This window comes from Poecile atricapillus, chromosome 9 (assembly GCF_030490865.1).
Source record: "Poecile atricapillus isolate bPoeAtr1 chromosome 9, bPoeAtr1.hap1, whole genome shotgun sequence".
In the NCBI taxonomy this organism is placed as follows: domain Eukaryota; kingdom Metazoa; phylum Chordata; class Aves; order Passeriformes; family Paridae; genus Poecile; species Poecile atricapillus.
Window position 1 is genome coordinate 23,520,943 of NC_081257.1, and position 26,298 is coordinate 23,547,240.

Here is a 26,298-nt window from a genome sequence, read left to right on the forward strand (position 1 = left end):
GCTTGTGTGCTTCAGAAATATCCACACTTGTACAGATGTGTGCATATGGTGAATTTTGGGAAATTTGTTTTGCTTAATCCCTTTGTTCCTCAGCTTCCCTCGTGCTCTGAAGTGTTTGCTGTCTGATCTCACCTCGATTTGTTAATCCTGTTGTGGGTGAAGGTGCTTTAGCATCCTCATGGCTTTCTCTGGGCAGCAGAGAGGTTGGTCAGGGTCTGTGTTCTCTGGAATAGGGAGGGAAAGTTGTTTCCAGTTGTTTCACTGAGCAGAGACACCCAACTCCTCTGCTGGCCCGCTCCTCCAGCACGCTGCCCACATTAAAGTGGGTTCTGATGCCTTCACTCCCTGCAAAACCAAGTATTTGCATTTTTCCTGTACCTGCACTCCCTGCTCATCAGTTATTCCTCTCAGGTAGATCATCTGCTCCATTCTTTTACATTTTTAACCCCCTGAGGCACTCTTGGATGTTATTTCTCCGTAAATACAGAAAGTTGACAGACAATGAAGTGGTTTGTTTCAGAAAACCAGGATATTTTAATAAGCTTTTCACATTGTCTGTATTCATCCCTGAGGGTTTTTGACATAGAAACGAAAATTTTGTCAACAGTACACGGAAACAAAAACTTTCCACGTTTGTTTGTTTTGAAATATTTTCCTTTTACGTTGCACATTAAACCCCTGATGGGAAGCACGAGGGGGTTCTGGATGCAGTGAGTGAGGATGGCAGAGTGGGAGAGTTCAGGTGGGGAAAGTCAGTTAAATTGGAGTTATGAATATCAGTGTATTTGGTGGATTTACAAAAACAAGTTGTGTTTATTGAGCCTGCAGAAATGTCCTTGTTCAGTGACTCTGTTGGAGAGCTGCATTCTGCTCCCGTGGCCAGCTTGGCTGGGGGATTGCTGTGCTGCCCAGATTCCATTTGAATCAAACACACAAAGGTGTGTGGAGGTGTCGTGAGGAGCAGCCAGGGGCTGTGTCTGTGTCCCTGCTGGGAAGGGCAGCCCTGGGAGCTGTGCCTGGGCCAGGAGAGAGCAGAGAGCTCTCCCTGTCCCCTGCCCAGCCCTGGGCTGCTCCTGCCCTGCCCAGCCAGCCCTGTTTGCCATCTGTCTGTGCCATCTGCTCCTGCTGGCACGGCTGCAGGGCTGGCATGGGGGGCAGAGCTCGTCCCAGTGCTGCTGGAGCAGTTTGGCGCTGCCAGGTTCTCCTCTCAGGCTGATCCCGTTTGTGGCTCGTTCTCCAGGAGAACAGGCAGTGAAGGTGTCAGGGATCCTCACAGGCAGTGAAGGTGTCAGGGATCCTCACAGGCAGTGAAGGTGTCAGGGATCCTCACAGGCAGTGAAGGTGTCAGGGATCCTCGGCCTTTGCTGCTTCCATGCCCAGGGAGGCTCTTTTCCCTCTGGGCTGCTCCCTGCCTCGTGCTCAGGCTGCTGGACCTTCTTCTGTTTCCTCTCTGTTGTTTCCATTTCATTTGGCCACCAGACCCAGAGAAAGGGATTCGATGTTTTAATGTCATTCTTTCATCAGCCAGAAGTGAACATCTGCTTCCTAAAACTCAGCAACGCCTTGCTTTTGATGAGGGCATAAAAAAGAAATAAAGCACCTTGATTTTCCCTGCAAACTGAAGGAGACAAACTGCAGGAGCAGGCTGGAGCTCAGTGCCCTGAGCAGATCCCAGCCATGCAGGGTCCTGGGGCTCCAGGGCAGGGCCACAGCTCAATTCCCACTGGATTTAGTGAGAACTCTGGGCTAGAGTCATGAATGAGGGGGCTGCCCTTGTTTTACTCCCCAGAAGCATCTCTTCTTTTTTTTCCCTTTCCTTTTATCTTAAGTACTATTTGGAATATGTTGGAGGGAGATTCCTAAGGAACCCTGCTGGAAGCAGAGAGGGCTCTGCAGCTCACGTGCCTTGACCTCAATACTGACACTGCCTCTTGCCACAGTAAAGGGAATAATGTTTGGCTAATCAGCCAGGGAACCTTCAGCTGCACCCAAAGTGGATGTGCCCGTGAGTTCAAGGGTGTGTGGCACACTTTGGACTAGCAGGGTTTTGTCTGCAGAGCTGTTGGTCACATGAGTTATAAACTGAAACACTCATTTTACAGGAAAAAAGCATTTTTCAAATTATTCTTCACCCCCAGCTGTGACTTCAGATCAAAGTACAGGTGTGAAGTGCAGGTGTGCTGTGGTTTCACACCTCTGGACACAGGTAGCAGCTGATGTTCCTGCTTTTCTGACTGTGGGAATATCCCAGCAGCCTGTGACTCCAGAGGGGCCTGATCTGGCTTTTTGTAGGATCAGGCCCCAGATCCACAGTTATTTGTCTTGGTACTTGATGTCACTCTTGGGACAGAATTTTCTTTGCCACAGTCCCATGGGGGGGATTTAGGAAATCATTAGATGAACTGAATTCATTCATCTTGAGTCAGTCTTAATATAGCCTGATTGTGTTTGATGTAATTATGCTGAAAGGATAAAGTTGCATTTTATTTGCATAATTGCAGTAGACAGTGAGCCAGAGAAGTGCACATGAAAGAGGAATCACTCCGTGGCAGAACACGCTCCAGTGCCAGCCCAGCCAGGTACAGGAGGCTGGGAGAGGCTTCCAGAGTGTGAAAAACGAGCTTCACATCATTTTATAGAATTTAAAAGTTTAATAAAAAAACCCAATTAGGAGATAAAAATAAAGTATACAGATAGAGCTGGGTGTCTCTGCATTCACCTCACTGACAAAGGATTGTCCCTTAAAAACAGAACCCTACTACATATCCATAAATTCTCACACATATTCAGACATTCTCCTTAGGATCTTTGGTGTTCTTCTGTTTAGTTTTCTCTTGCCCCCTTCCCAATAGATCAATCTTCTTGGTGCCATTGAGATTTACATTCCCTGATCCCAGAAATGCAATAAATTCCTGCCCCCAGAGTTCTGGTCACTGCTGTCTTCATCTGGATAAGAGAGTTTACAAAAGGAAAAAGAAAGTGTCTCCAGCTATTTTTTTCAGCATTTGGGTTATACAAACAAAAGCAGTTTTTATTTTAATACTATGCCATAGCCTAACATATATGCATTATACCACTATTTCTAAATTTCATCAATAACAGAAATAAACTATATTAATACAACAAAATTTCTCATTCTTATACACATAACATTCATTTTAGTATTTGTGAATAGCCAAGAATATAAAATGTATCTATAACAAGAGGAAGAAGAGGATTTATTTATTTCTGTTGGTATTTATTTCTGTTTGTGTTTATTTCAGTTTGTATTTATTTCTGTTGGTATTTATTTCTGTTTGTATTTATTTCTGTTTGTGTTTATTTCAGTTTGTATTTATTTTTGTTTGTGTTTATTTCTGTTTGTGTTTATTTCTGTTTGTCCCTGGAGCAGCAGTGGCAGCAGGATGTTGGACCCTGCCCTTGGTGCTCGGAGCTGTCCCAAGCTGGGCTGTGCCAGCCCCTCCTGACACCAGGGGAGGCTCCCAAGCCTCATCCCGAGCCCAGGAATTGTTTTCCTGTGCAGAATTGGTCAGGCTGGCCCTGGGAGCAGAGCTTGCAGTGGGGCTCTGGGTTTCCTCTCACCTTTGTGTCTGCGTGTTCCTTTCCCAGGTGTGTGTGCTGGGACAGCAGCTCCAGGGAGCTGGAACCATGGAGGAGAGCAGCTGGAGGAGGAATACAGAGGATCATACAGAGATTCCATCTGAATTATTTAGAAAGTCTGGGAAAAGCTTTGCTGATGTGGAGAAAAACAGTCTTTACTGTCTGAGCTCAGAATTGATGCAACTGAACAGTGGGATTCAAATAGATTTCAGATTAATGATTCAATTCCAGAGGCTGTGGATGAGGCTGAGGCTGGAGTTTGTGAAGCTCTGGGCAAGAAGGTTGAGGCATAGCTCAAACCCAGCACAGGGATGAGCCTATACATTTTAAAATATAAAAACTGCAAGCCCTGCAAACCAACAAAACTGTCCCTGGAATTTCCAGTTATTTGTCTTCCAAAGAGATGGTGAATCCTGTTTTGTTTTCATTCCCAGCAAGAGCTGCTTTGCTCCTTTTTTGTTTGGGCAGTATGAACATGGGATAAAACAAAGAGTGAGAATGAAAACCCCTCCCTGTTCAGGGGCTCTGAAGAGTTTTACCCTCACAGCCCCAGTGTGGCACAGGGAAGGAGCTCAGGGTTCATTTTTCCCTGGAATATTCCCTGGGAATGAAGAGCTGCCCACAGCCCTGCCTGTCCCTCGAGGCAGCAGGAGGCCAGTGTATAATGCAAAATAATATTTTTAAAATACTTCCCTTGCTTTGTTTCTGTTTGTTTCCAGGTGCAGGGGCTTTTCCAGCTCTCTGTTGTTCTCCAGCTTTCTCTGTGTCCCTGGGGTGTGAGCCATGTGCTTTGAGAGGAGCTGGCATGGAAGGACGTGGCTCTGGGGGGCTGGAGCAGAGCCCAGCAGCCCCAAAACCCAGAGGGGAAAAGGCACAGGAGGTGTAGCTGGGACCATCAGCCCCAGATCTCTCCCCATTACCTGCCCCAAATCCTGCTCTCCTCCCCCTGAGCTGTTTTCCTTGCTGCTCTCTGAAGGGTTCCAGCTCTGGGTCTGTCCCTGCTGTCCCCAGGACACGGGGCTGTGGCACCAGGGCTGTGGCACCAGGGCTGTGGCACCAGGGCTGCAGGTAAATCTCTGCTCCAGAATGGGGCCAGAGCCCCCAGAGGGATCCTGCTGGAAATGCTGGAGAGCAGGGCCCAGGGAATTGCCCATTCCCTGAGGAATTGCAGGGCTGGAGGCAGAACTGGGGTCTCACCTTTCCTCCCTGCTCAGGACATTCTGCATCCTGCTGGAGTCACCCCTGGCTGCTCCCTGGGGCTGTGTGAGGGGTGATGGTTCCAGAGGATTAAAGAGAATTATCTGCCACTTGTCAGTGCAGGACACAGCCCATAACCAGCAGGGCATTAACAAGAAATCCTGTCCCCAGTGGGGTTTGAACCAAATGATTCTGCTGCTGCTGCTGCTGCTTCCCAGCACAGAAATGAGGTGGGAAGCTCTAATTGGGCCATAAAGAGCTGCTGGAAAATAGAGATTTAGGAGCTTTCTCTGGGGCCCTGCAAGTGAAAGGAGCTGCTCAGGCAGCCCCAGCAGATCTGGCAGTGCCAGAACCAGGGATGCATGGCATTGCTCATCGTGTGTGGCTCCGGGGCTGTGGGGTGGGCACTGCTCCCCGGGCTCTGCTGGCATTTTCCCTTTGATGAGCACATCCAGCTGTGATTCCAGGACCCTGCAGGTGCTGTGGGTGTTCTCAGGGATGAGTGCATGCAGGCACACAGGGAGGGCTGCTGCTCTAGGAGGAGATCATCCCCGGAGAGCACACAGCCACTGATACCCTTCAGATGGATTGAAGCTTTTGGGGTACCCTGGCTTGCACCCCCTCAAGATCAGTTTTCCTCTGGCTGATGTGACCTGGGAGCTGTCAGCTGGGTGTGTTTGGGCAGAGCATTTCCAGCCACAAAGGAAGGACTGCAGTTCTAGAAAGCTGCTGTTTGTGTGTGGCAGCCCCAGGGGCTCCCCAGGCCTCTCCTGCAGGAGGCTCTGATGGGTGCAGGGCTGATGAAAGTCTTCATCACACCCCAAAAGTGCCTTCACTGCACCAGGGTCATGTGTTTGTGATGGCTCTGTCCTGTCTGAGCAGCTGGTCCCAGCCTGGCTCTGCCCGTGGGCACCCAGAGCATCCCAGGAAACTCCCTGCAGGCTCCAGCCCCTCTGCTGGGGCATTCAACATTCCAGAGCATTCCAGAGCACCCCAGGAAAGCTCCCTGCAGGCTCCAGCCCCTCTGCTGGGGCATTCAACATTCCAGAGCATTCCAGAGCACCCCAGGAAACTCCCTGCAGGCTCCAGCCCCTCATTCCAGAGCACCCCAGGAAAGCTCCCTGCAGGCTCCAGCCCCTCATTCCAGAGCATTCCAGAGCATCCCAGGAAAGCTCCCTGCAGGCTCCAGCCCCTCTGCTGGGGCATTCAACATTCCAGAGCATTCCAGAGCATTCCAGAGCACCCCAGGAAAGCTCCCTGCAGGCTCCAGCCCCTCTGCTGGGGCTCCACACCCCCAGACCCAGCAGGAGTGTGTTCCTGGCACCCCTGGCTGAGGCAGGCAGAGGCACACACAGAAATGTGCTCATTTTAGGAAGTGAGCAGAGGTTTGAAAGGCTTTTCTTGTTTGTTTCCCTGCATTTTTGTCTTCTGGTGTGTGTTGTTAATGCTTCACTGATTACAGGCTTTGGGAAAGAGCAGTTTAGGAAATAATGCACAGAATAATACACATAATTTCCTTAAAGATGATACAATGAATGCAGAAATGCCCACTTCACTCTGCTGGGTTTGCAGGTCTGCTCCAGGAGCGTGTTTTTGTTCTGCTGACCCGACTGCATGACAAAGGGATGGAGAAGGATTCTGGAAAAGCTGCTCCATGCAGCCCTGTGCTCCTCAGAAACGGGGATGGATGGATGGATGATGGATGGATGATGGATGGATGATGGATGGATGGATGGATGGATGGATGGATGGATGGATGGATGATGGATGGATGGATGGATGATGGATGGATGATGGATGGATGATGGATGGATGGATGGATGGATGATGGATGGATGGATGATGGATGGATGGATGGATGGATGGATGATGGATGGATGATGGATGGATGGATGGATGGATGATGGATGGATGGATGGATGATGGATGGATGGATGGATGGATGGATGGATGGATGGATGGATGGATGGATGGATGATGGATGATGGATGGATGGATGGATGGATGATGGATGATGGATGGATGATGGATGGATGGATGATGGATGGATGATGGATGATGGATGGATGGATGGATGTATGGATGGATGGATGGATGATGGATGGATGATGGATGGATGATGGATGGATGATGGATGGATGGATGGATGGATGGATGGATGGATGGATGGATGGATGATGGATGGATGGATGATGGATGGATGGATGATGGATGGATGATGGATGATGGATGGATGATGGATGGATGATGGATGATGGATGATGGATGGATGGATGGATGGATGGATGGATGGATGGATGGATGGATGGATGATGGATGGATGATGGATGGATGGATGATGGATGGATGATGGATGATGGATGATGGATGGATGGATGATGGATGATGGATGGATGATGGATGATGGATGATGGATGGATGATGGATGGATGGATGGATGGATGATGGATGGATGATGGATGGATGATGGATGATGGATGGATGGATGGATGATGGATGGATGGATGGATGATGGATGATGGATGGATGATGGATGATGGATGGATGGATGATGGATGATGGATGATGGATGGATGATGGATGATGGATGATGGATGATGGATGATGGATGGATGATGGATGATGGATGATGGATGATGGATGGATGGATGGATGGATGGATGGATGGATGGATGATGGATGGATGGATGATGGATGGATGATGGATGATGGATGGATGATGGATGGATGATGGATGATGGATGATGGATGGATGGATGGATGGATGGATGATGGATGGATGGATGATGGATGATGGATGGATGATGGATGATGGATGATGGATGGATGATGGATGGATGGATGGATGGATGGATGGATGATGGATGGATGATGGATGGATGATGGATGATGGATGGATGGATGGATGATGGATGGATGGATGGATGATGGATGATGGATGGATGATGGATGATGGATGGATGGATGGATGATGGATGATGGATGATGGATGGATGATGGATGATGGATGATGGATGGATGGATGGATGGATGGATGGATGGATGGATGGATGGATGGATGATGGATGGATGATGGATGATGGATGGATGATGGATGGATGGATGGATGGATGATGGATGATGGATGATGGATGATGGATGGGTGATGGATGGATGGATGGATGGATGGATGATGGATGGATGGATGATGGATGGATGGATGGATGATGGATGGATGGATGATGGATGATGGATGATGGATGATGGATGATGGATGGATGATGGATGATGGATGATGGATGGATGGATGATGGATGGATGATGGATGGATGATGGATGGATGGATGGATGGATGATGGATGGATGGGCTGGGTCTCCTGCTGAGGCTGGAGAAACACAACCCTCCTGTGTCCTCTGGAAGTGCAGGGTGCTGGGGAGCTGCCCTGGGAAGATCCTGCTGTGTGCAGCTGAAGGGAAAGGCCTGGGAAGCAGAGCTCAGGTTTTATTTGCATTCCATCAGAACGGAATCCCCTTGTTTCTGTCAGCCCTGGTGGAACCTCACCCTCCCAGCCTTGGCAGCTGTGGCTCTCCTCCCAGCAGCACAGTGCTGAGATGTTAACTGATTTACCTCAGGTAAATTCCCTCAGGGTCTCTAACAGAGAATGCCAGGAAAACTGAAGCTTCTCCAGATGCAGTGGAGAAAAATGCAGCAGGAAAAAGATGCAGGAAACCCCTGCCAGAGGGCTGAGTGGGCTCTGCAGGGGCTGCTCCTGGTGTGTCCCACCCTCCAAAGGTAACTGTGGGAGAACTGCTGAGAAAGAAGAGAGTCAGGGGCCTCAAGCTGATTACTGCTGCTGTAATTGCTTGTGAATAATGATGAGGCCTAATGAGAGGCAGTGTGTGCTGCCACAGTGGTGATGAGCACCACTGACACCTCCCTGAGCAGCTGGGGATCCCTGCAGGGACACCAGGCTGCCTCTGCTCCTTCCCTCTCCTGTCCTTTGGGTGCTCACAGGGGTCACCCGTGCAGAGGAGCCTCAGCCCCCCCAAAACACAGAATTTCCTGAAGGAAGGGCCCTGCGAGCATCGAGTCCTGGGTGGAAGGAGGAAATCCTTCTCATCTTCCTTTCCAACCTCAGCTGTTTGCTCCTCTGCTTGTTACTGCTTCCCTAGCATGAACTTCCAAAGGAGAATATTCCAGATCTAATGGGATGAGTTGGTTTTTTGGCTGGCTTTGGGCAGGTTTATTGTACCAAAGCAGGGAGAGGTGAAGCCACCATAGCTGGGGCTGCTCTGCTGCTGCTGGGGCTGAGCCAGAGCTCTTCAGCTTCTTCAGCTTCTCACAGCCACTTCCAGTCACCCAGCCCTGCTCAGGTATTTGTCTGTCCCATTCCTGGCCAGGTTTGCACTGAGCAGCTCCTTTACCCAGGCCCAAGTGCAGGTGATTTATTACAATACTGCAGTGACTTAGCAAATCGGTTTGCTTTATCTAAAAAAACCTGAAATCTAAACCACACCTGAACTGTCTTTGACCTCCTCAGAATTTAAGTGATATTTTTAGTTCTGGCAGTTATTTGAAATGCTGATGTGTCAGTCCCACAGAGGGAATACTTGTCTCGAGTATTGCCACTTGAAATTTTGGGAAGCCACACAGATGTTCATCTCCTCATTATGGAAATAATGTATTTGGTTAATGTGTTGGTATGAAGAGAGGGGAATACAAATTATCTTGCAACTTGAGAGCCATTTAAAAGTTTCCTGGTATTGAGGCAGCCTCAGGCATCTCTCCCCAGCACCTCTGGGTGGCTGTGCCAGGGCAGGGGGCTCAGGGGGCTGCTGGATGTTGATGCTCTTGGAATCCCACCTGCTGCTCCTCGGGGGGCTCCAGGGCAGGAACTGGCCACGGGGCTCCTGGGGCTGGCCAGGGCTGGCCAGGAGCCCAGGGGGAGCGCTGGGGAGGGATGAAACAGAGGGAAGAGCCGTGCTGGGATCAGGGATGGGTGCACAGAGCGTGCCGTGCTCCTGGAATCCTTCAGTGGCCTGGAGATGGATCCTGCCTCCCCCAGAGGTGCAGGGAGTGCTGTGGGTGCTCCTGTGCAGCAGTTGCAGGTTTGGCAGCCCCAGCAATCCCAGTTTGGTTTCTGAGCTGGGTTTGCTGTGGTCCCTTGCTCAGAGGGCGCAGGGCTGGGCAGCCTCAGCCGGGCAGAGCGTGGGGAGGAGGGAGAGAACAGCAATTCCCTCCCCACACTCTGCTCCCTGCACTCTGCCATTCTTCAGGCTGCCTCAGCACCAAGAAACCAGCTGCCAACCTGCAAGGAGCCTCTGCTGCCTAAAACAACCTAAGGAAAAAAGGGAAGGATGTGATGAGGGCGCTGGGTTCTACTTTGAGTGAGATGAGGTTGCTCAGGGAGAAGAAAAGCTCTGGGCAGATCTTAGAGCCCCTTCCTTCACCTGAAGGGGGTTGCAGGAAGGCTGGGGAGGGATTTTGCACAGGAGCAGGGGGTGGTTGGAGCAGGGGAATGGCCTGTGAAGGAGGAGGGGAGGTTTAAATTGGATACTGGGGAGAAATTCCCTGGCAGGGTGGAGAGCCCTGGCACAGGTGCCCAGAGCAGCTGGGGCTGTCCCTGGATCCCTGGCAGTGCCCAAGGCCAGGCTGGACATTGGGAGGTGTCCCTGCCATGGCAGGGGGACACTGGGGGAGCTCTGAGGTCCCTCCCAGTTTCCTTGGACATGTCTGTGTGGATCCAGCAGGAGGTGGGCAGTGTCTGCAGGGCCAGAGCTGTGCCTGGGCTGCCCAGCACCCCTGAAGTCCCTGCTGTGTCCCCCAGCAGGGTCCCTGGGCCAGCAGTGGGGCTGGGGGTGCCTGGGGGGCTCTGGGGTGTCTCAGGACAGCTGGCACAGAGCTGGCACAGAGCTGGGGACACTCTGCAGTGGCTGCTGTTGACATGGAAACACTGCAGAGAGGCACAGGGAGAAAATCAGCTCTGGGTGGGAAGGACTCAGTGCTGGGCAGAGCAGCCCCTTGCATTTCCATTTTAGTATAATTCTTTATTAGAATTTTAACCTGTTGAGCCTCTCCAGGAGTTGCTGCAGTCGCTGCATCCCAGCAGAGAGGGATTTCTGTATTTTCAGCCTGATTTAAATGATGCAGGTGGGTGACTGGAGTTTAACTGCTCGGAAGGAGACGCTCAGAGCGTTTTCCAGTGGCTGCTGTGCAGGGAGCAAAAGCTCTCTCATGTTCTGCATTTCCACTGCTGGCTCTCGGCTTTTGCTGCTCTGCATTATTAAAATGGAACAGGCCATCTGTGGAGCAGCTTCTGGTCAAAGGGTGGGAAGCAGGAACTTGGGGAATTGGAGGGAAGAAACTTCCAGTGGGTTGGGAAGGACCCCAAATCCCACCCAGTGCCCCCCCAGCCATGTCAGGGACACCTCCCCCTGTCCCAGTGTCCAGCCTGGCCTTGGGCACTGCCAGGGACCCAGGGGCAGCCCCAGCTGCTCTGTTACTTGATAAACAACTTTTGTAAAGGCTTTTAGCTCATCCTAGGTGTGAGGAGAGGGACTTTTTTCACAGATGAAGGTCCTGGCAAAACAAATTGCCCATTTCCAATAAGGGAGCAGCAGGAAAGGATGAATTCCTGGCAGAATTCTGCTCCAGGAGGCGTTGCTGAAGCTGAGTGCTGTGGCTGTGGTGCTGCTGCTGGTTCCAGCAGGAACCCCCTGCTCCTGCAGCTCTCAGGGGATTGTTCCTCCTGCAGCCAGAGAAGGGAGAGTTCAGCTGAGCTCTGTAACCAGCCCGGCTGCCTCCACACCTGGGCCAGCCTGGGAAATCCCTCTGGGGCTGAAAATGCAGAATCTGGAGGGTTCCTGGAGCCTGGGGCTCTCAGAGCATCCTGGGCAGCTCCTGCTTTGGATCTGTCCCTTTGTGGCTCATGAACAAAGGGAGAAAGGGGAAAATGCCACAGCTGGAGGAGGGTCCTGGGACTGCCCTGGATCCCAGGAAAGGAGCAGAATCCCGGGATGGGGCTGAGCTCAGCCCCTGCTGTATCTGGAGGAGGATCCCAGAGAAGGAGCAGAATCCTGGGATGGGGCTGAGCTCAGCCCCTGCTGTATCTGGAGGAGGATTTCCAGGAAAGGAGCAGAATCCCGGGATGGGGCTGAGCTCAGCCCCTGTATCTGGAGGAGGATCCCAGGGAAGGAGCAGAATCCCGGGATGGGGCTGAGCTCAGCCCCTGGTGCAGCTGGAGGAGGATCCCAGGGAAGGAGCAGAATCCTGGGATGGGGCTCAGCTCAGCCCCTGGTGCAGCTGGAGGAGGATCCCAGGGAAGGAGCAGAATCCTGGGATGCTGCAGCAGGGAACCCCAGCCGAGCTGCTGCCCCCAGCATGGAAACAGAGACAAACTCAGGGCTTGTGCTGCTGGTGTTGGTACCCAGGAGGAGAATGAGGGCTGTGAAATGTGAATGATGAATAATAACACAGTTGTGTGTTAACCTTTCCCTGACAGGGCTGCCTCAGACGGCTCCTGGGCCATGATCTCACTGCCCTGGCAGCTGTATCATTTCATGGTGAGAACCAGGCTGCTCAGCCAATATTCATCTATTTCCCCAACAGAACTTTACAGCCCAAAATCCCATATTGACCCTGAGTGGAATTTCCTCTGTATGTGATTTATGTCATAGATATAAAAAGTCAAATGTGGCACCACCTAAAATACCCTTTTGCACAGTTAGAATCAGCAACTATTGAAAAAGAAAACAACTGCAAAGCACTTTTCTGGCACGATGGAAGTTAATGAAATTATTTATTTTATGGTCTTTTTGCCAAGAAAGAAGGTCAAAAAAATGTCTGTAGATTGTCTTAATACCACCCCATAGTGTGTGGTTGGGCAGCAGCATAAAATCTGCAGAGAGATCCTAAAATTGATCCTGTCATTCTCCACCTAATGCTTTTATCCCAGATTTAATCCCAGTAAATGAAACTGCTTTGGGTTAAATGCTTGGAAAATTGGAAAAGTGTTTGAGTATCTGCTTTCAACTCATTTGGCATCAATAATTCTAGCAGGTGATGATTTACTGTGTGGGTAAATAACGGGCTGTCAGTAGTGTGGACATCCCTCGGACTAAATAGGAGAATAAAAATATCATAAACTGATCAAATCCCTGCTGGAGTGGAATTGGGTCAATATGTTGGATTTGCTCTCACCTGGGCTGACAATGAGAGCGCTTCAGGCACATGGGAACTGCAGTGGGTCAATAATTTTGTGGTTTAATTAGGCTTAATGATTTTCCTTATTAAATAACCCCTGAGCTCCTGAAGTCCCTCGTGACACGTGAAAGGGATGGTTTGCAGCGTGTGCTGCTGAAACGGCCAACCAGAGGTGAACAAATCCCCCCAAACTCCTGCTGTGCTGCTGCTGCTGGCACCTGGGGCTCAGGAGCCATCCCTGCTGCTCTTGGGCTCAGGAGCCATCCCTGCTGCTCCTGGGATCACAATCCATCCCTGCTGCTCCTGGGATCACAATCCATCCCTGCTGCTCCTGGGATCACAATCCATCCCTGCTGCTCCTGGGATCACAATCCTCACAATCCATCCCTGCTGCTCCTGGGATCACAATCCATCCCTGCTGCTCCTGGGCTCACAATCCATCCCTGCTGCCCTTGGGATCACAATCCATCCCTGCTGCCCTTGGGATCACAATCCATCCCTGCTGCTCCTGGGATCACAATCCATCCCTGCCATCCCTGCTGCCCTTGGGATCACAATCCTCACAATCCATCCCTGCTGCTCTTGGGATCACAATCCATCCCTGCTGCTCTTCCTGGAGCTGCTGGGAGCTTCCCCTGGCTGCCGCTGCCAGTCCAGCCCTGCATCCCCTGAGTTCATCTCTGTTCCACAGGCTGTGCTTCTCCTGGGTGTCCCTGCCTGTGTCCTGCAGCCCATCCTGTCCCTGTCCCCAGGTGTGCTCCTGATTCCCAGTGACAATCCCCTGTCCCAGGAGTGCTCCTGGCTCTCCTGGTGACAGATCCAGCTCCCTGTGTCCCCAGGTGTGCTCCTGGCTCTCCTGGTGACAGATCCAGCTCCCTGTGTCCCCAGGTGTGCTCCTGGCTCTCCTGGTGACAGATCCAGCTCCCTGTGTCCCCAGGAGTGCTCCTGGCTCTCCTGGTGACAGATCCAGCTCCCTGTGTCCCCAGGAGTGCTCCTGGCTCTCCTGGTGACAGATCCAGCTCCCTGTGTCCCCAGGAGTGCTCCTGGCTCTCCTGGTGACAGATCCAGCTCCCTGTGTCCCCAGGAGTGCTCCTGGCTCTCCTGGTGACAGATCCAGCTTCCTGTGTCCCCAGGAGTGCTCCTGGCTCTCCTGGTGACAGATCCAGCTCCCTGTGTCCCCAGGAGTGCTCCTGGCTCTCCTGGTGACAGATCCAGCTCCCTGTGTCCCCGAGGTGCCCGTGGCAGAGCCCCAGGCTGCTTTGGCCTCCCGGGCACGAGCAGTTCCCAGCATTCAGGAGCTGAGCCCTGCACTCCCATCCAGAAGGGCACTGCAGGGAGGCAGGGGCAGGTTCATGGCAGAAATCAAACATTTGGGGTTTGGAGTGGGGCAAACACAGCCCCACAGGGTCAGAGGGTTTCTTTCCTGGCTGGAACTGGAGAGGCTCCGTTCCTGCTGCTGCTGTCCCTGTGCCTCACCTGGGCTGTCCCAGCTCCTCCACAGGGTTTGGGATCCTGTCCCTTTCCCCCACTCCCCCCTCCATGCCTCCCCTTTTTCCCTCTGTCTCACCACAATGTAGTTCTTGTACATATTTATCCCGTGGTGGAAAATGAATGAACCCTTTAGGTACTATCATCTTTCTACGTGTAAAAATAATGATTTACTCAAATCACAGTGATTTGAAGTAATAAGAGATTCATTGTAATTTGGAAAATCTCATAAAAGAACTATTTATATCTCTTAGAGGTATTTGCTGAAAAAGTAATTTGCTAAAGTATGAAATATGGAGAACATTGGGGGATCACTAAATCTTGTCACACCAGTGCAGTGCTCGGTCACGAACAGGGGTGAGAAGTGATTCTTCCTGCTTTTGCATTTTAGCATCCTCCAGTGTTTTTTGTTGAGTTGTCTAATTCCCAGAGCCTCTGAACCCAAAACTCTCAAGTTCAGCACTGTGTGTGGGAGCTGTCCTCATGTCTTTGGGTCAGGAAAGTGAAGCAGAGGCTCAGGTCTGCTCTTAGTGCAGAGAATGTTTGCCTTGTTCACCCTGAGTGTTTATGAGCCAGGCTCATCCCAAAAAGGTCTCTAAAACCAGAGAAGCATTTGAGATCTCCCGTGGCACAGAAGGACGTGCAGGACAGCCCTGTGGGAAGTGCACATCCACTCCTGGCTGCTGAAATTACCCTTGGCAGGGTCCCTGGACAGGGCTGGGGCAGCCTGGGCCAGGGGAAGGGTCCCTGCCCAGGGCAGGGCTGGGGATGGGTGGGATTCAGGCTCCTCCCAGCCCAAACCATTCCAGGACTGCTGTTCCCAGCTGGGAGGGAGGGCAGTTCCAGGCTCTCCAGGTGTGTGGCAGCAGCATTCCCAGGATGTGCTCTGCAGCAGGGGTGGCTGCACAGGACCAGGGAATCACCAGGGATTTGCCCAGCTCTGAGCCCCATCCCCCTGTCACTCTCAGCTTGTCCCCATCCATAGAAAAGAATGGGAAAAAATGCTCCCTTTTTAATAGGGATCCATATTCCTGCCTGCAAATGCAGAGGGATCATTGAACCAATCAATGGCAATGTTATTATTTGTTATTAAATCTGTAAAGGTTTAGAGTAATTCATATGGAATTCTATTACAGTTTTATCAGGACTCATTGATTTTGCATTATTAAGTTACAGAGCACTTTCCCCAGAGGTCAGTGAATTTGGCACGTGGGGAGGGTTTATTGGTGCTCTTTCCCAGCCATATGGATATTGTAGATCTTAGGACTGGATATCCCCTTTGAAATGCTCTTTTAATTAGGAGGAAAACCAATATACACTGGTTTGCAGGGAAAAGTTTTGTCTGTGTGTCCCTAAAACCTGTCTGTTTTCTGAATGCTCTTCTGACCCCCCCATGAGAATATTTCCCTTGGGAAATTTCATCCTCTAAATGGTAATCATGGAATCACAGAACGGTTTGGGTAGAGAAATAGTGCTGGCCCCTCTTACAGACTGCACAGCAATGTTCCTAAATCACTAGTTTGTGATTAATTAGCTACAGCAGGTGTCCCAGGAGTTTTAACCAATTATTTACTCCATCTGTGGGAGGCCCAGCTGAAGTCCCTGCCTCAGGATAAACAGAGCAGGGAGAGATGGGGGTCCCTGCCCCCCCCAGGATCTCCTTTCCTGCACTTTGATCCATTTTATTTTGGGAAGGTTTCATTTCAAGCTGCAGTCCCCACATGAAGGGCTGGAAAGTCGTGTGGAGTTTACAGAGCACACCCAAGCCCTCAGTAAAACTGCAATCCAGCACTGAGGCTTTATCCCAGCCAGCTTTGGTGGTTTTCTTGCATTTTTCCATGGGTTGCTTGCATGGGTCTCTGGGCTTGGCAGCCTCCTGCTGCCTCTGTTGTAACAGGGACCTACTTCTGATTTCAATAAACTGGATCATGTGCTGGTGAGGCTGCAGGTAAAGTTGTGATTAGCTTTCAAGCTGTTCCTGGAAGGCCCCAGTGCTGCTGTTCCTGGCTGGGTTTGGAGGTGATGTGGGTCGTGCCCTCTGAGCTCGGGATGTGTCGAGAGCAGTAGAGTCAGCCCTGGGAAAACACAGGTTACAGCTGGGTCACTGGAGCACAGAGCAGAGAGGGATTGACCCCATTCCCAGACTCTTTTCCAGTTTCAAAACAGCTGGGTTTGTGCTGGCTCTATTTTTATCCCTGTGGAAGGGTTGTTGTGCTGATTTAACCCCGTGGCAGATGGTTTTCCTTAGACTCTGCTCCATCCTGTGCTGTGCCAGCCTGTGTCGCTTTACCCACCTCTTGCAGGAGGGGAATCCTTGGCTGCAGTGCCAGGAACGTTCTCCCTTTCCATGGAGTGTGGACCTGCAGCCCTTTCTGAGTGCAGAGCCCAGGGGATGCTGCAGTAGCAGGGGTGGTTTGGGCAGTGGGAGTTCATTGTTTCCATCCCTCACCCTCCTCTGCAGTGCCAGAGCAGCTGGAGCAGCAGGAGTGGGAACACATCCTCTGAGGTTCCCATCCCCAGTGGGCTGGCAGATCATTCACCTCCCAGCTCCTCTGGCTGCAGCCACCATTCCCAATCCCAGGTTTCAGATTTGGCTGGTTTGAATTCCTCCACGAGTTTCTCAGTAAAAGGGAAAACTGTTTTTGTGCCTGGGCTTGATGTGGGGAGCTGTGGGAGGTTCCCTGAGGAGCAGAGCTCTGCTGCAGCCACAGCCAGGTGAGATCCCTGCACAGAACTCATCCTCTCCCTCCGGGGAGAGCAGCCCCACGCTCCAGAGGGACAGAGAGCTTTGGGAAGGTGCAGCTGGGCTGGGAAAGCCTTGGAATCAGCAGGGCTGGGGGTGCCAGGAGCCTGTGACAGGGCTGGAGCAGCATGGCCTGTGGTGGCACCCCAGAGCACAGGTGACAAACAGGTGACAAAGCTGCCCTTTGTGCCACTGCAGGCACAGTTCCTCCTGAGCAGCTGAGTGGCTCCAGCTGCTGCCAGGGAAGAAGGGAAGAAGGCAGGGAAATGACAGAGGCTGGGTGTGAGCACACAGACATGCACTAATTCATTTGTGCAAACCTCCTTTGGCAGGAAAGCCCAGGTGTGGTGGGGAGCAGTGGGATGTGGGTGCTGTGGAAGGGTGCTGCTGCTCCAGGGAGGATTGGGATGCACAGAGGTGCTGCTGACAGCCTGCTGAGGTGGAGATGCCTCCTCTGGAACTCTGGGCAGGCCAATAACAAAATCAGTGTTGTGAGCTCAGTCCGATATCAGCTGCACCATATCATTTATTTCCCCTCCTTATCGCTACATCTCTAATCCATGCTTTTTCCTCATAACTTTTCTGATCTTGATCTGTTTTACATTTGTCTTGCCCAGTTTTACACCTGGTAGTTAGAGTCATTTTCCTGCAGGATTTTCTCTCTCCCCAGGGTGAGCTGCCGTGGGCAGAGCCGTGTGCTGGGTCCCGAGGGAGGCACGAGGGCAGTGTCAGTGCCCAGGCTGCAGCTCCCCAGTCAGAACAGCCAGGGCTCAGCTGTGCCCTCTCCTCCTGCAGGCTTTGACACCTATTTCACCTCTCGAACCCTGGAGAACAACAGGAGGAACGTGTGGTTTGCAGAGTACTGGGAGGAGAACTTCAACTGCAAGCTGACCATCACTGGCTCCAAGAAGGAGGACACAGACCGAAAATGCACAGGTAACTCACCCTTCCCCTGTGCTGTGCCAATGTGGGAGCCAGGAATGGTTTTATTTCAGTCAAGGGCAGCTGCAGAGTGTTGGTTTGTTTTAGATGGAGGATGGAACCCTTTAGGAAGGAATTCTTCCCCTGGGAGGATGCTGAGCCCCTGGCAGAGGTGCCCAGAGCAGCCCCTGGATCCCTGGCAGTGCCCAAGGCCAGGCTGGACACTGGGGCTGGAGCAGCTGGGACAGTGGGAGGTGACCCTGGGACAGTGGGAGGTGACCCTGGGGACAGTGGGAGGTGACCCTGGGACAGTGGGAGGTGACCCTGGGGACAGTGGGAGGTGACCCTGGGACAGTGGGAGGTGACCCTGGGGACAGTGGGAGGTGACCCTGGGACAGTGGGAGGTGACCCTGCCATGGCTGGGGGACACTGGGTGATCTACAAGGTCCCTTCCAGCCCAACCCATTGTGGGATTCCTGCTGAGAGCACCCTGGAGGAGTGTTGGGCAGAATGTGCCTCTGTGACACAGAAACCACGGCTGTGCTGTCACCTGGTGCCTCTCCCCTTCCCCCCTGCCCCTTTAGATTTCCCAGCAGCAGTTGAAATGTGCAGTGTTGGATAACTGCCCTGAGCTGTGATCACAGGAGGTCAGTTCATGGCAGGATTTGCTTTACTCTGATGGAGAATTGAACACTCCCATCCAGAGGAGTGGGGGAGTTTGGGTGCCAGGGATGGCTCAGCACTCCTGGGCACAGATCCTGGTCCAGAGGAGTGCAGGGACTTTGGGCTGGAGCGTTATCCAGTGCCTTGTGTGCTGAGCAGGAGAAATTTAAAAGCTCATCTGCTCTCCCCAGGATATTCCATGGGGTTGATGGGTGGTGCTGAGATAAAGGCTTTGTCTCTAAGGAGATGAGGCTGGGCCAGGGGGATTCTGCACTGCAGAGCTGCTGCTGGATCCTGGAGGGCTTTGCCAGGTGACAGTGCAGGGATTTCACTGCACAGGGGCCTCGTTGGCAGCCTCTGCTCCTCTCAGTGACAATATTTACCCTGGCCTGGTGGCTCAGCCCTGCTTCTCAGCTGCTTCCACAGAAAGAGCTCGTGTGGAGAAGCCTTCAGAGCCCTGAGGTGCTGTGTGTGGGTACCCAGGGAGGATATTCACCCCTGGTGCAGGATGTGGCTCTGTGGGGCTGTCCCTGTCCCCAGGCAGGGCTGGCTGATGCTGCTGGGGGTGGATGAACAGAGCAGATTTTTGTGCCCCAGCTGCCGAATTCCACCTTGTGCAAACAAGAGCTGCCTGTTTGATACCGTTCCACAATCTTTAAATTAAATCTCTTGTTAATGATGACTATCACCAGGTCCTCAGCAGCACTATTGTGCCAGACCCTTTGAAAATGTGTTTAATTCTTCAGGAGCCAAGGAGGTGTCTGAATTCATCTCGCACGAGCACCGATGGAGTGGGATTTTGATGTCTGTCTGTGTGAATTATATGCCATAAAAATTGTCCTAGAGACACTATTTATTCATCCTAACACGTCCCCTCTGTTGTGTGGTGATAACAATGAGTGCAGAGGGATAGCTGAAGGAGAGGCGCTGGGAACAGGGGACGCGTTAACGCCGCCTGCCTGGAGATGAAGGAGTGTGACCAGGAGTTCTCAAACCTGCTTTTCACTTCTGTCATCTGAAGGAGATGGAAAAAGCGGGATTCTTTCTCTCTGTTCCCAGCACTGTGTGTTTTGGAGCCTTTTTCCCTGCCTTTGTTGCAGCGCTGTTCTCCTGTGAGGATGTGCCTGACGCCGGCCCTGGCTGCTCCGTCTCTCAGAATCAGACTGATGAGCACTTGAGCCTCGAGGAGGAAGGGGGGGTTAAACTGTTTGTCATCACCTTCAAATAGATCCTTGGGAAGCAAAAAAAAACCCTGGTGTCAATAAACTGCTTTTGTGTTTCATCCTGCTGCTGCCATCCCAAGGCACTCGTTGCGAAGCCGTGGGACAGAAGTGTGTTCTCCTGGAATCACGCTGTGCTCGAGTGTCCCAGGTGTCAGCTGCTTCACTGCTGAAGCACATCACGCTCTTGTGTGGCTCCTCGAGATTCTCCACGTTAAAAAAGCAACTCCTCCTCAAAGATGAGCAGAAATGGTGCGGATGGGGTTTGTTCTCACTTTGGGTTTTGGTCTGACAGCACAGAGGGGCTCGTGGTTTCTTGCTGCACCCAAGTTTTAGGTTGGCTCTCCAACCTTCCCTCGATGGAGCCCAGGATGTGCTGACAGGACAGCTCTGTGCTGGGGCTGCCCCTTCCCCACAGCACAGCTCCTGCTGCTTTCATCTGGAGCACCTTGCTGCCTTTTGGGAGCTTCCTTCTCTTGCAGAGTAATTAATCATTGAATTTCTCTACTCCCATTATGCAGGAGCTGTTTCCTGTGGTAAAACATTCTGCCTGGCTCGGCCTCAGAGGGGGAAACATTCCCCACAATAATGCTGAAATTGGAATTCAAATGGTGCCCATCACTTCTGGTTTATTCCTGCCTGGAAATGGACTTTGGGCCTGATTTGCTGCTCACTGCAACAGCAGGAGGGTGACACAAACTGAAGAGAACACTGTTCAGCCTAATTTGGATATCTGCTGGGTTTTTTGAAGTCTGAGGAATATTTGGCCCATGTAAATCGTAACAATTGCTCTGTGGGTTCTTTGCTGCTTCAGGTTTGGGTTAAACTTCTAATTGCAACAGAATCTCTTCAGGAGGGAGCTCAGCCTGTGTTTTGTGAAGGACAGCACACTCCCAGCTGTAGAAATTCAGATGTGTTTGGGGTGAGCAGTTACATCTGTCTCCACATCTGGATTTACTGTGCACAGTTCTTGATGTTTAACACCCAGCTAAGGGAAGCATCCTTGTTCCTGGAAATTCTACTACAATTTAAGAACCTTTATTATTTTCATGTTAGGACACCGTTCCATTATTCTTGGGTTTTTTCAGGTGTGTTTTGCTTGGGTTCCTCTCACAGCTCTCTGCTGCTGAAGGTTTTCCTCCTGCTGTGTGTGTGCCCAGCCGTGCTTCTGGAACTTGCTGTGGCTTATCAGTGTTGTTTGAGTGCAGCATTTGAATCCCAGATCCCCTCCCCTGGCATCCATCCCTGCTGCACTGCTCACTTGGTTACAGAGCTGAAACCACTTAAAAGCATTTTCCTTGTCAGGGCTTGAAATTCTGATAAGTTCTGTAATCAATGAGAGGAGTGAATAATGAAAAGGATCCTGCCTAGAACTTCACTGGTGGAAACTCACCTTTTCTGCTCAGTTGCTTGCAGGATTTCAGTGCTTCCAGAGGAGCTGAGATGTAAAACTGAGGGGTTTTGGTAGAGGGTGCCTCAACCATCATGGAATGGTTTGGGTGGGGAGGGATCCTAAAGCCCACCCAGTGCCACCCCTGCCATGGCAGGGACACCTCCCACTGTCCCAGGCTGCTCCAAACCCATCCAGCCTGGCCTGGGACACTGCCAGGGAGGTAATGAACAGTTTTGGGGAAAAGGAATAAATCAGATTGTGGATCCCCAGCCTGCAGTGCCTCGTTCCAGGCTCTGAAGATCCTGCTTGGTTTGCAGAGCCCCCCTGAGCCGTTCAGGTGACCAGAGCAGCACAAAGGTGTCCTGTGGCCATGGGCAGCAGGTCACACCTCTGTGCACAGCCTGAGGGCCAGAGAGCCTGCAGCTTCAAAGGTGTTAATTCACCTGTTCCATCACTGCCCTGGAGCTCTGCCTGCCCCTGCTTTCATTCCCGAGCTCGGATTTCCCACCTGCAGCAGCCGTGTCCCCCCGGGGCTCCGGGACTGTGCTTCCCCACCGGGAACGGCGTGGATTCACCGGGATTCACCGGGATTCACCGGGATTCCTCGGGATTCACCGGGATTCCTCGGGATTCACCGGGAACGGTGTGGATTCACCGGGATTCACCGGGATTCACCGGGATTCCTCGGGATTCACCGGGATTCATCGGGATTCCTCGGGATTCACCGGGATTCACCGGGATTCACCGGGATTCATGGGGATTCACCGGGATTCACCGGGATTCCTCGGGATTCACCGGGATTCACCGGGATTCACTGGGAACGGCGTGGATTCACCGGGATTCACCGGGATTCACCGGGATTCACCGGGATTCACCGGGATTCATGGGGATTCACCGGGATTCACCGGGATTCCTCGGGATTCACCGGGATTCACCGGGATTCACCGGGATTCACCGGGATTCACCGGGAACGGCGTGGATTCACCGGGATTCACCGGGATTCACCGGGATTCCTCGGGATTCCTCGGGATTCACCGGGAACGGTGTGGATTCACCGGGATTCCTAGGGATTCACCGGGATTCCTAGGGATTCACCGGGATTCCTCAGGATTCACCGGGATTCACCGGGATTCACCGGGATTCACCGGGAACGGCGTGGATTCACCGGGATTCACCGGGATTCACCGGGATTCCTCGGGATTCACCGGGATTCATCGGGATTCACCGGGATTCACCGGGATTCATCGGGATTCACCGGGATTCACCGGGATTCATCAGGATTCCAGCGGCACTGAAGGCACTGATGGGGTTCTGCAGGACCTCCGAGGCTCTGCAGGCTGGGGAGCAGGGCTGGCAGTGACGGTGACAGTGACAGGGACAGTGACAGCGACAGGAGCTTCCCGAGGTGCCGTTAATTGCCCGTTAATTGCCGCCGCTCCTCAGCTCTCCGCAGCCCCTTGGGTGGCTTCTCTGAAGTGACTCCTTCTTCCCTTGATGTGCCTTTGAGTTCCAATTAGAGCCTGGGATTTGCAGCAGAAGAAAGCAGCAGGCTTTAAATCCCGGCTGTGCCTTGCTTTGAGCGTGTCCTGCTCCAAAGGCAGAGCTGTGCAGCGCACCCGGGCGGAATTTGGCTCCCGGAGTGTCCCTGTGGCTTCTCGGCCAGCAGGACAGGGTTTGTGTCTCTGGGGTATGGAGAGTAACTCACAAGAGGTGTCACTGATTCTGGTGGCAGTGGCGGAGGTTTGGGTACGTTTTAATGAGGTTTGGTTGTGTTTTAATGAGGCTTGGTTGTGTTTTAATGAGGTTTGGTTGTGTTTTAATGAGGTTTGGTTATGTTTTAATGAGGTTTGGTTGTGTTTTAATGAGGTTTGGTTATGTTTTAATAGGGTTTGGGTATGTTTTAATGAGGTTTGGTGATGTTCTAATGAGGTTTGGTTATGTTTAAATGAGGTTTGGTGATGCTGTAGTTGATGAGGTTTGGTTGTGTTTTAATGAGGTTTGGTTATGTTCAAGTGAGGTTTGGTTATGTTCTGATGAGGTTTGGTTATGCTGTAGTTGATGAGGTTTGGTTATGTTTTAATGAGGTTTGGTTATGTTCAAATGAGGTTTGGTTATATTCTGATGAGGTTTGGTTATGTTTTAATGATGTTTGGTTGTGTTTTAATGAGGTTTGGTTGTGTTTTAATGAGGTTTGGTGATGCTGTAGTTGATGAGGTGCCAGCTCAGAATGGTTTGTGGCACTGCTCGGAGGTGCAGGGTGTTCAGTGCTGGGGGAGCACTGTCCCCTCTGTCCCTGAGAGTGTCCCCACTGTCCCTGAGAGTGTCCCTGAGAGTGTCCCCGCTGTCCCTGAGTGTCCCTGAGAGTGTCCCTGCTGTCCCTGAGTGTCCCCGCTGTCCCTGAGAGTGTCCCTGAGAGTGTCCCCGCTGTCCCTGAGTGTCCCCACTGTCCCTGAGAGTGTCCCCACTGTCCCTGAGTGTCCCTGGGAGTGTTCCCACTGTCCCTGAGAGTGTCCCCACTGTCCCTGAAAGTGTCCCCACTGTCCCTGCTGTCCCTGAGAGTGTCCCCGCTGTCCCTGAGAGTGTCCCCGCTGTCCCTGAGTGTCCCTGAGAGTGTCCCCGCTGTCCCTGAGAGTGTCCCTGCTGTCCCTGAGTGTCCCCGCTGTCCCTGAGAGTGTCCCTGAGAGTGTCCCTGAGAGTGTCCCCACTGTCCCTGAGAGTGTCCCCGCTGTCCCTGAATGTCCCCTCTGTCCCCCGCAGGGCAGGAGCGCATTGGGAAGGACTCTCACTACGAGCAGGAGGGGAAGGTGCAGTTTGTGATCGATGCTGTGTACGCCATGGCCCACGCCCTGCACCACATGAACCGGGACCTGTGCTCCGACAGCGCCGGGCTGTGCCCCGAGATGGAGCACGCGGGGGGCAAGAGGCTGCTCAAGTACATCCGCAGTGTCAACTTCAACGGTGAGAGAGCCCTGTCCCCTGCTGTCACCTGTCACCTGCTGATCCCCTGTCACCTGTCCCCTGTCACCTGCTGATCCCCTGTCCCCTGCTGTCCCCTGTCACCTGTCCCCTGCTGACCACCCCTGTCCCCTGCTGTCCCCTGTCACCTGCTGACCACCCCTGTCCCCTGCTGTCACCTGCTGACCACCCCTGTCCCCTGCTGTCACCTGTCCCCTGCTGACCACCCCTGTCACCTGCTGTCCCCTGTCACCTGTCCCCTGCTGACCACCCCTGTCACCTGCTGACCACCCCTGTCACCTGCTGACCACCCCTGTCACCTGCTGTCCCCTGTCCCCTGCTGTCCCCTGCTGACCACCCCTGTCCCCTGCTGTCCCCTGTCACCTGTCCCCTGTTGTCCCCTGTCCCCTGCTGTCCCCTGTCACCTGCTGACCACCCCTGTCCCCTGCTGTCCCCCTGTCTGTCCCCTGCTGTCCCCATCACAGAGCTGGCCCTTGGGAAGGGGATGTGTGTGTGTGGATCCTGTTCCTCAGTGCTCCCGGGGGTTTGTCCTGGGTTCCAGGCTGGGGCACTGGGAGCTTTGTGAGAGGGAAAGCATCTCCTGTTCTCCTCCTGCTCGCCCTGCCATGGTCTGGGACATCCTGCTGGCCCTGCCATGAGCTGGGACATCCTGCTGGCCCTGTCATGAGCTGGGACATCCTGCTGGCCCTGCCATGAGCTGGGACACCCTGCTGGCCCTGCCATGAGCTGGGACATCCTGCTGGCCCTGCCATGAGCTGGGACATCCTGCTGGCCCTGCCATGAGCTGGGACATCCTGCTGGCCCTGCCATGAGCTGGGACATCCTGCTGGTCCTCCTTGCAGAGGTGCTGCCATCAGTGCAGCCAGGGCTGGAGCAAGGCTGTGATGAAGAGAGGCTGGATCTGAGTGAGGAGCTCAGAGTGCATTTTGTGATCATTATTGCCTGGAGAACAAAAAGCCCAAAATATGGAAAACATTCAACCTCAAGTGCTCATAGAGTGAAGTTCTGAAAGTTTTGGAGTGCAGTTGTGTTTTTGCCAGTGAAAAGCTGAAGATGCTGTTCACAGGGGCCCCTTGGGTGCCCGAACTGCCATGAACGTGCTCTGAGTAATGAACACCTGGGCTGGTGACACCTGTGTGCCCTGTCCTCCTCTTCATAATTCATTCCTCATCTTGCAGTGATTAAGAGATCGAAACTCTACAAATTCAGTCAGATTGTGTCTGGGCTTGAGGGCTTCCTGCAGGTGTCAAGTGCCCTGTGTCTGTGTGGGGAGAAGGCAGCTCCTTTGTCGGGAGCTGAATTAAATTGTCACAGCTCTGCATGAGCAGGAGCTGCAGCCTGGAGACTGAACTGCTTACTGGGCTCAGCGAAATCTGGGAAATCTTAATAGGAAGAAAATAAATCCTAAATGATCAAAAAGCAGCGAAATAACGACATGTTTTAATGATTGGAAGATCAAGGGTTATTTCTGAAAGGCCTGTTTCCTCTCTGCGACGCGGTTTTCATACATCACTTTTTATTAATTTCATTATTTCATGAAAGGAGCGCTGCAGTGATGCAAAGCAGGGCTGACAGAGCCTGCAGACAGGTGGCACAGAAAGGGCTCCAGAGCCTCACCCAGCTCACCCAGAGGTGCAGGAGGGCTGCCCTGCTGAGCAGAGCCCTGGCTGGAGCCCAATTCCTGCAGCTTCAGAGCGGGGAGCAGGACGGTGCTGCCCTGCCCACAGCTGCTCGTGTTCCCCATGGATGCCAGGCTTCTCCCTGTGTGCCCTTCTCCTCCTGTGTGCCCAGAGTGCTGCTGGAACAGGGGCTGCTCCTGCCTGTGCTGTCCAGAGCTGCTCTGAGGTCCCTGCAGTGCCCCACGGTGCTGGGCAGCCCTGCTGCAGCCCAGGGTCCCCGTCCCCCCCAGAGCCTG

The 26,298-nt window shown here is 52.6% G+C and overlaps 1 protein-coding gene across 3 annotated transcripts in view; it reads left to right on the forward strand.

The window, feature by feature from the left end:
- The window catches only part of GRM7 (glutamate metabotropic receptor 7), a 236,553-nt gene that overhangs the window by 126,902 nt on the left and 83,353 nt on the right, over nt 1-26,298 (forward strand). For all 3 annotated transcript variants that reach the window (XM_058844701.1, XM_058844700.1, XM_058844702.1), the window contains exons 5-6: nt 18,006-18,146; nt 24,165-24,365. In XM_058844701.1, the coding sequence (XP_058700684.1) occupies nt 18,006-18,146; nt 24,165-24,365 (342 nt within the window). The remainder of the gene's footprint in view (nt 1-18,005; nt 18,147-24,164; nt 24,366-26,298) is intronic.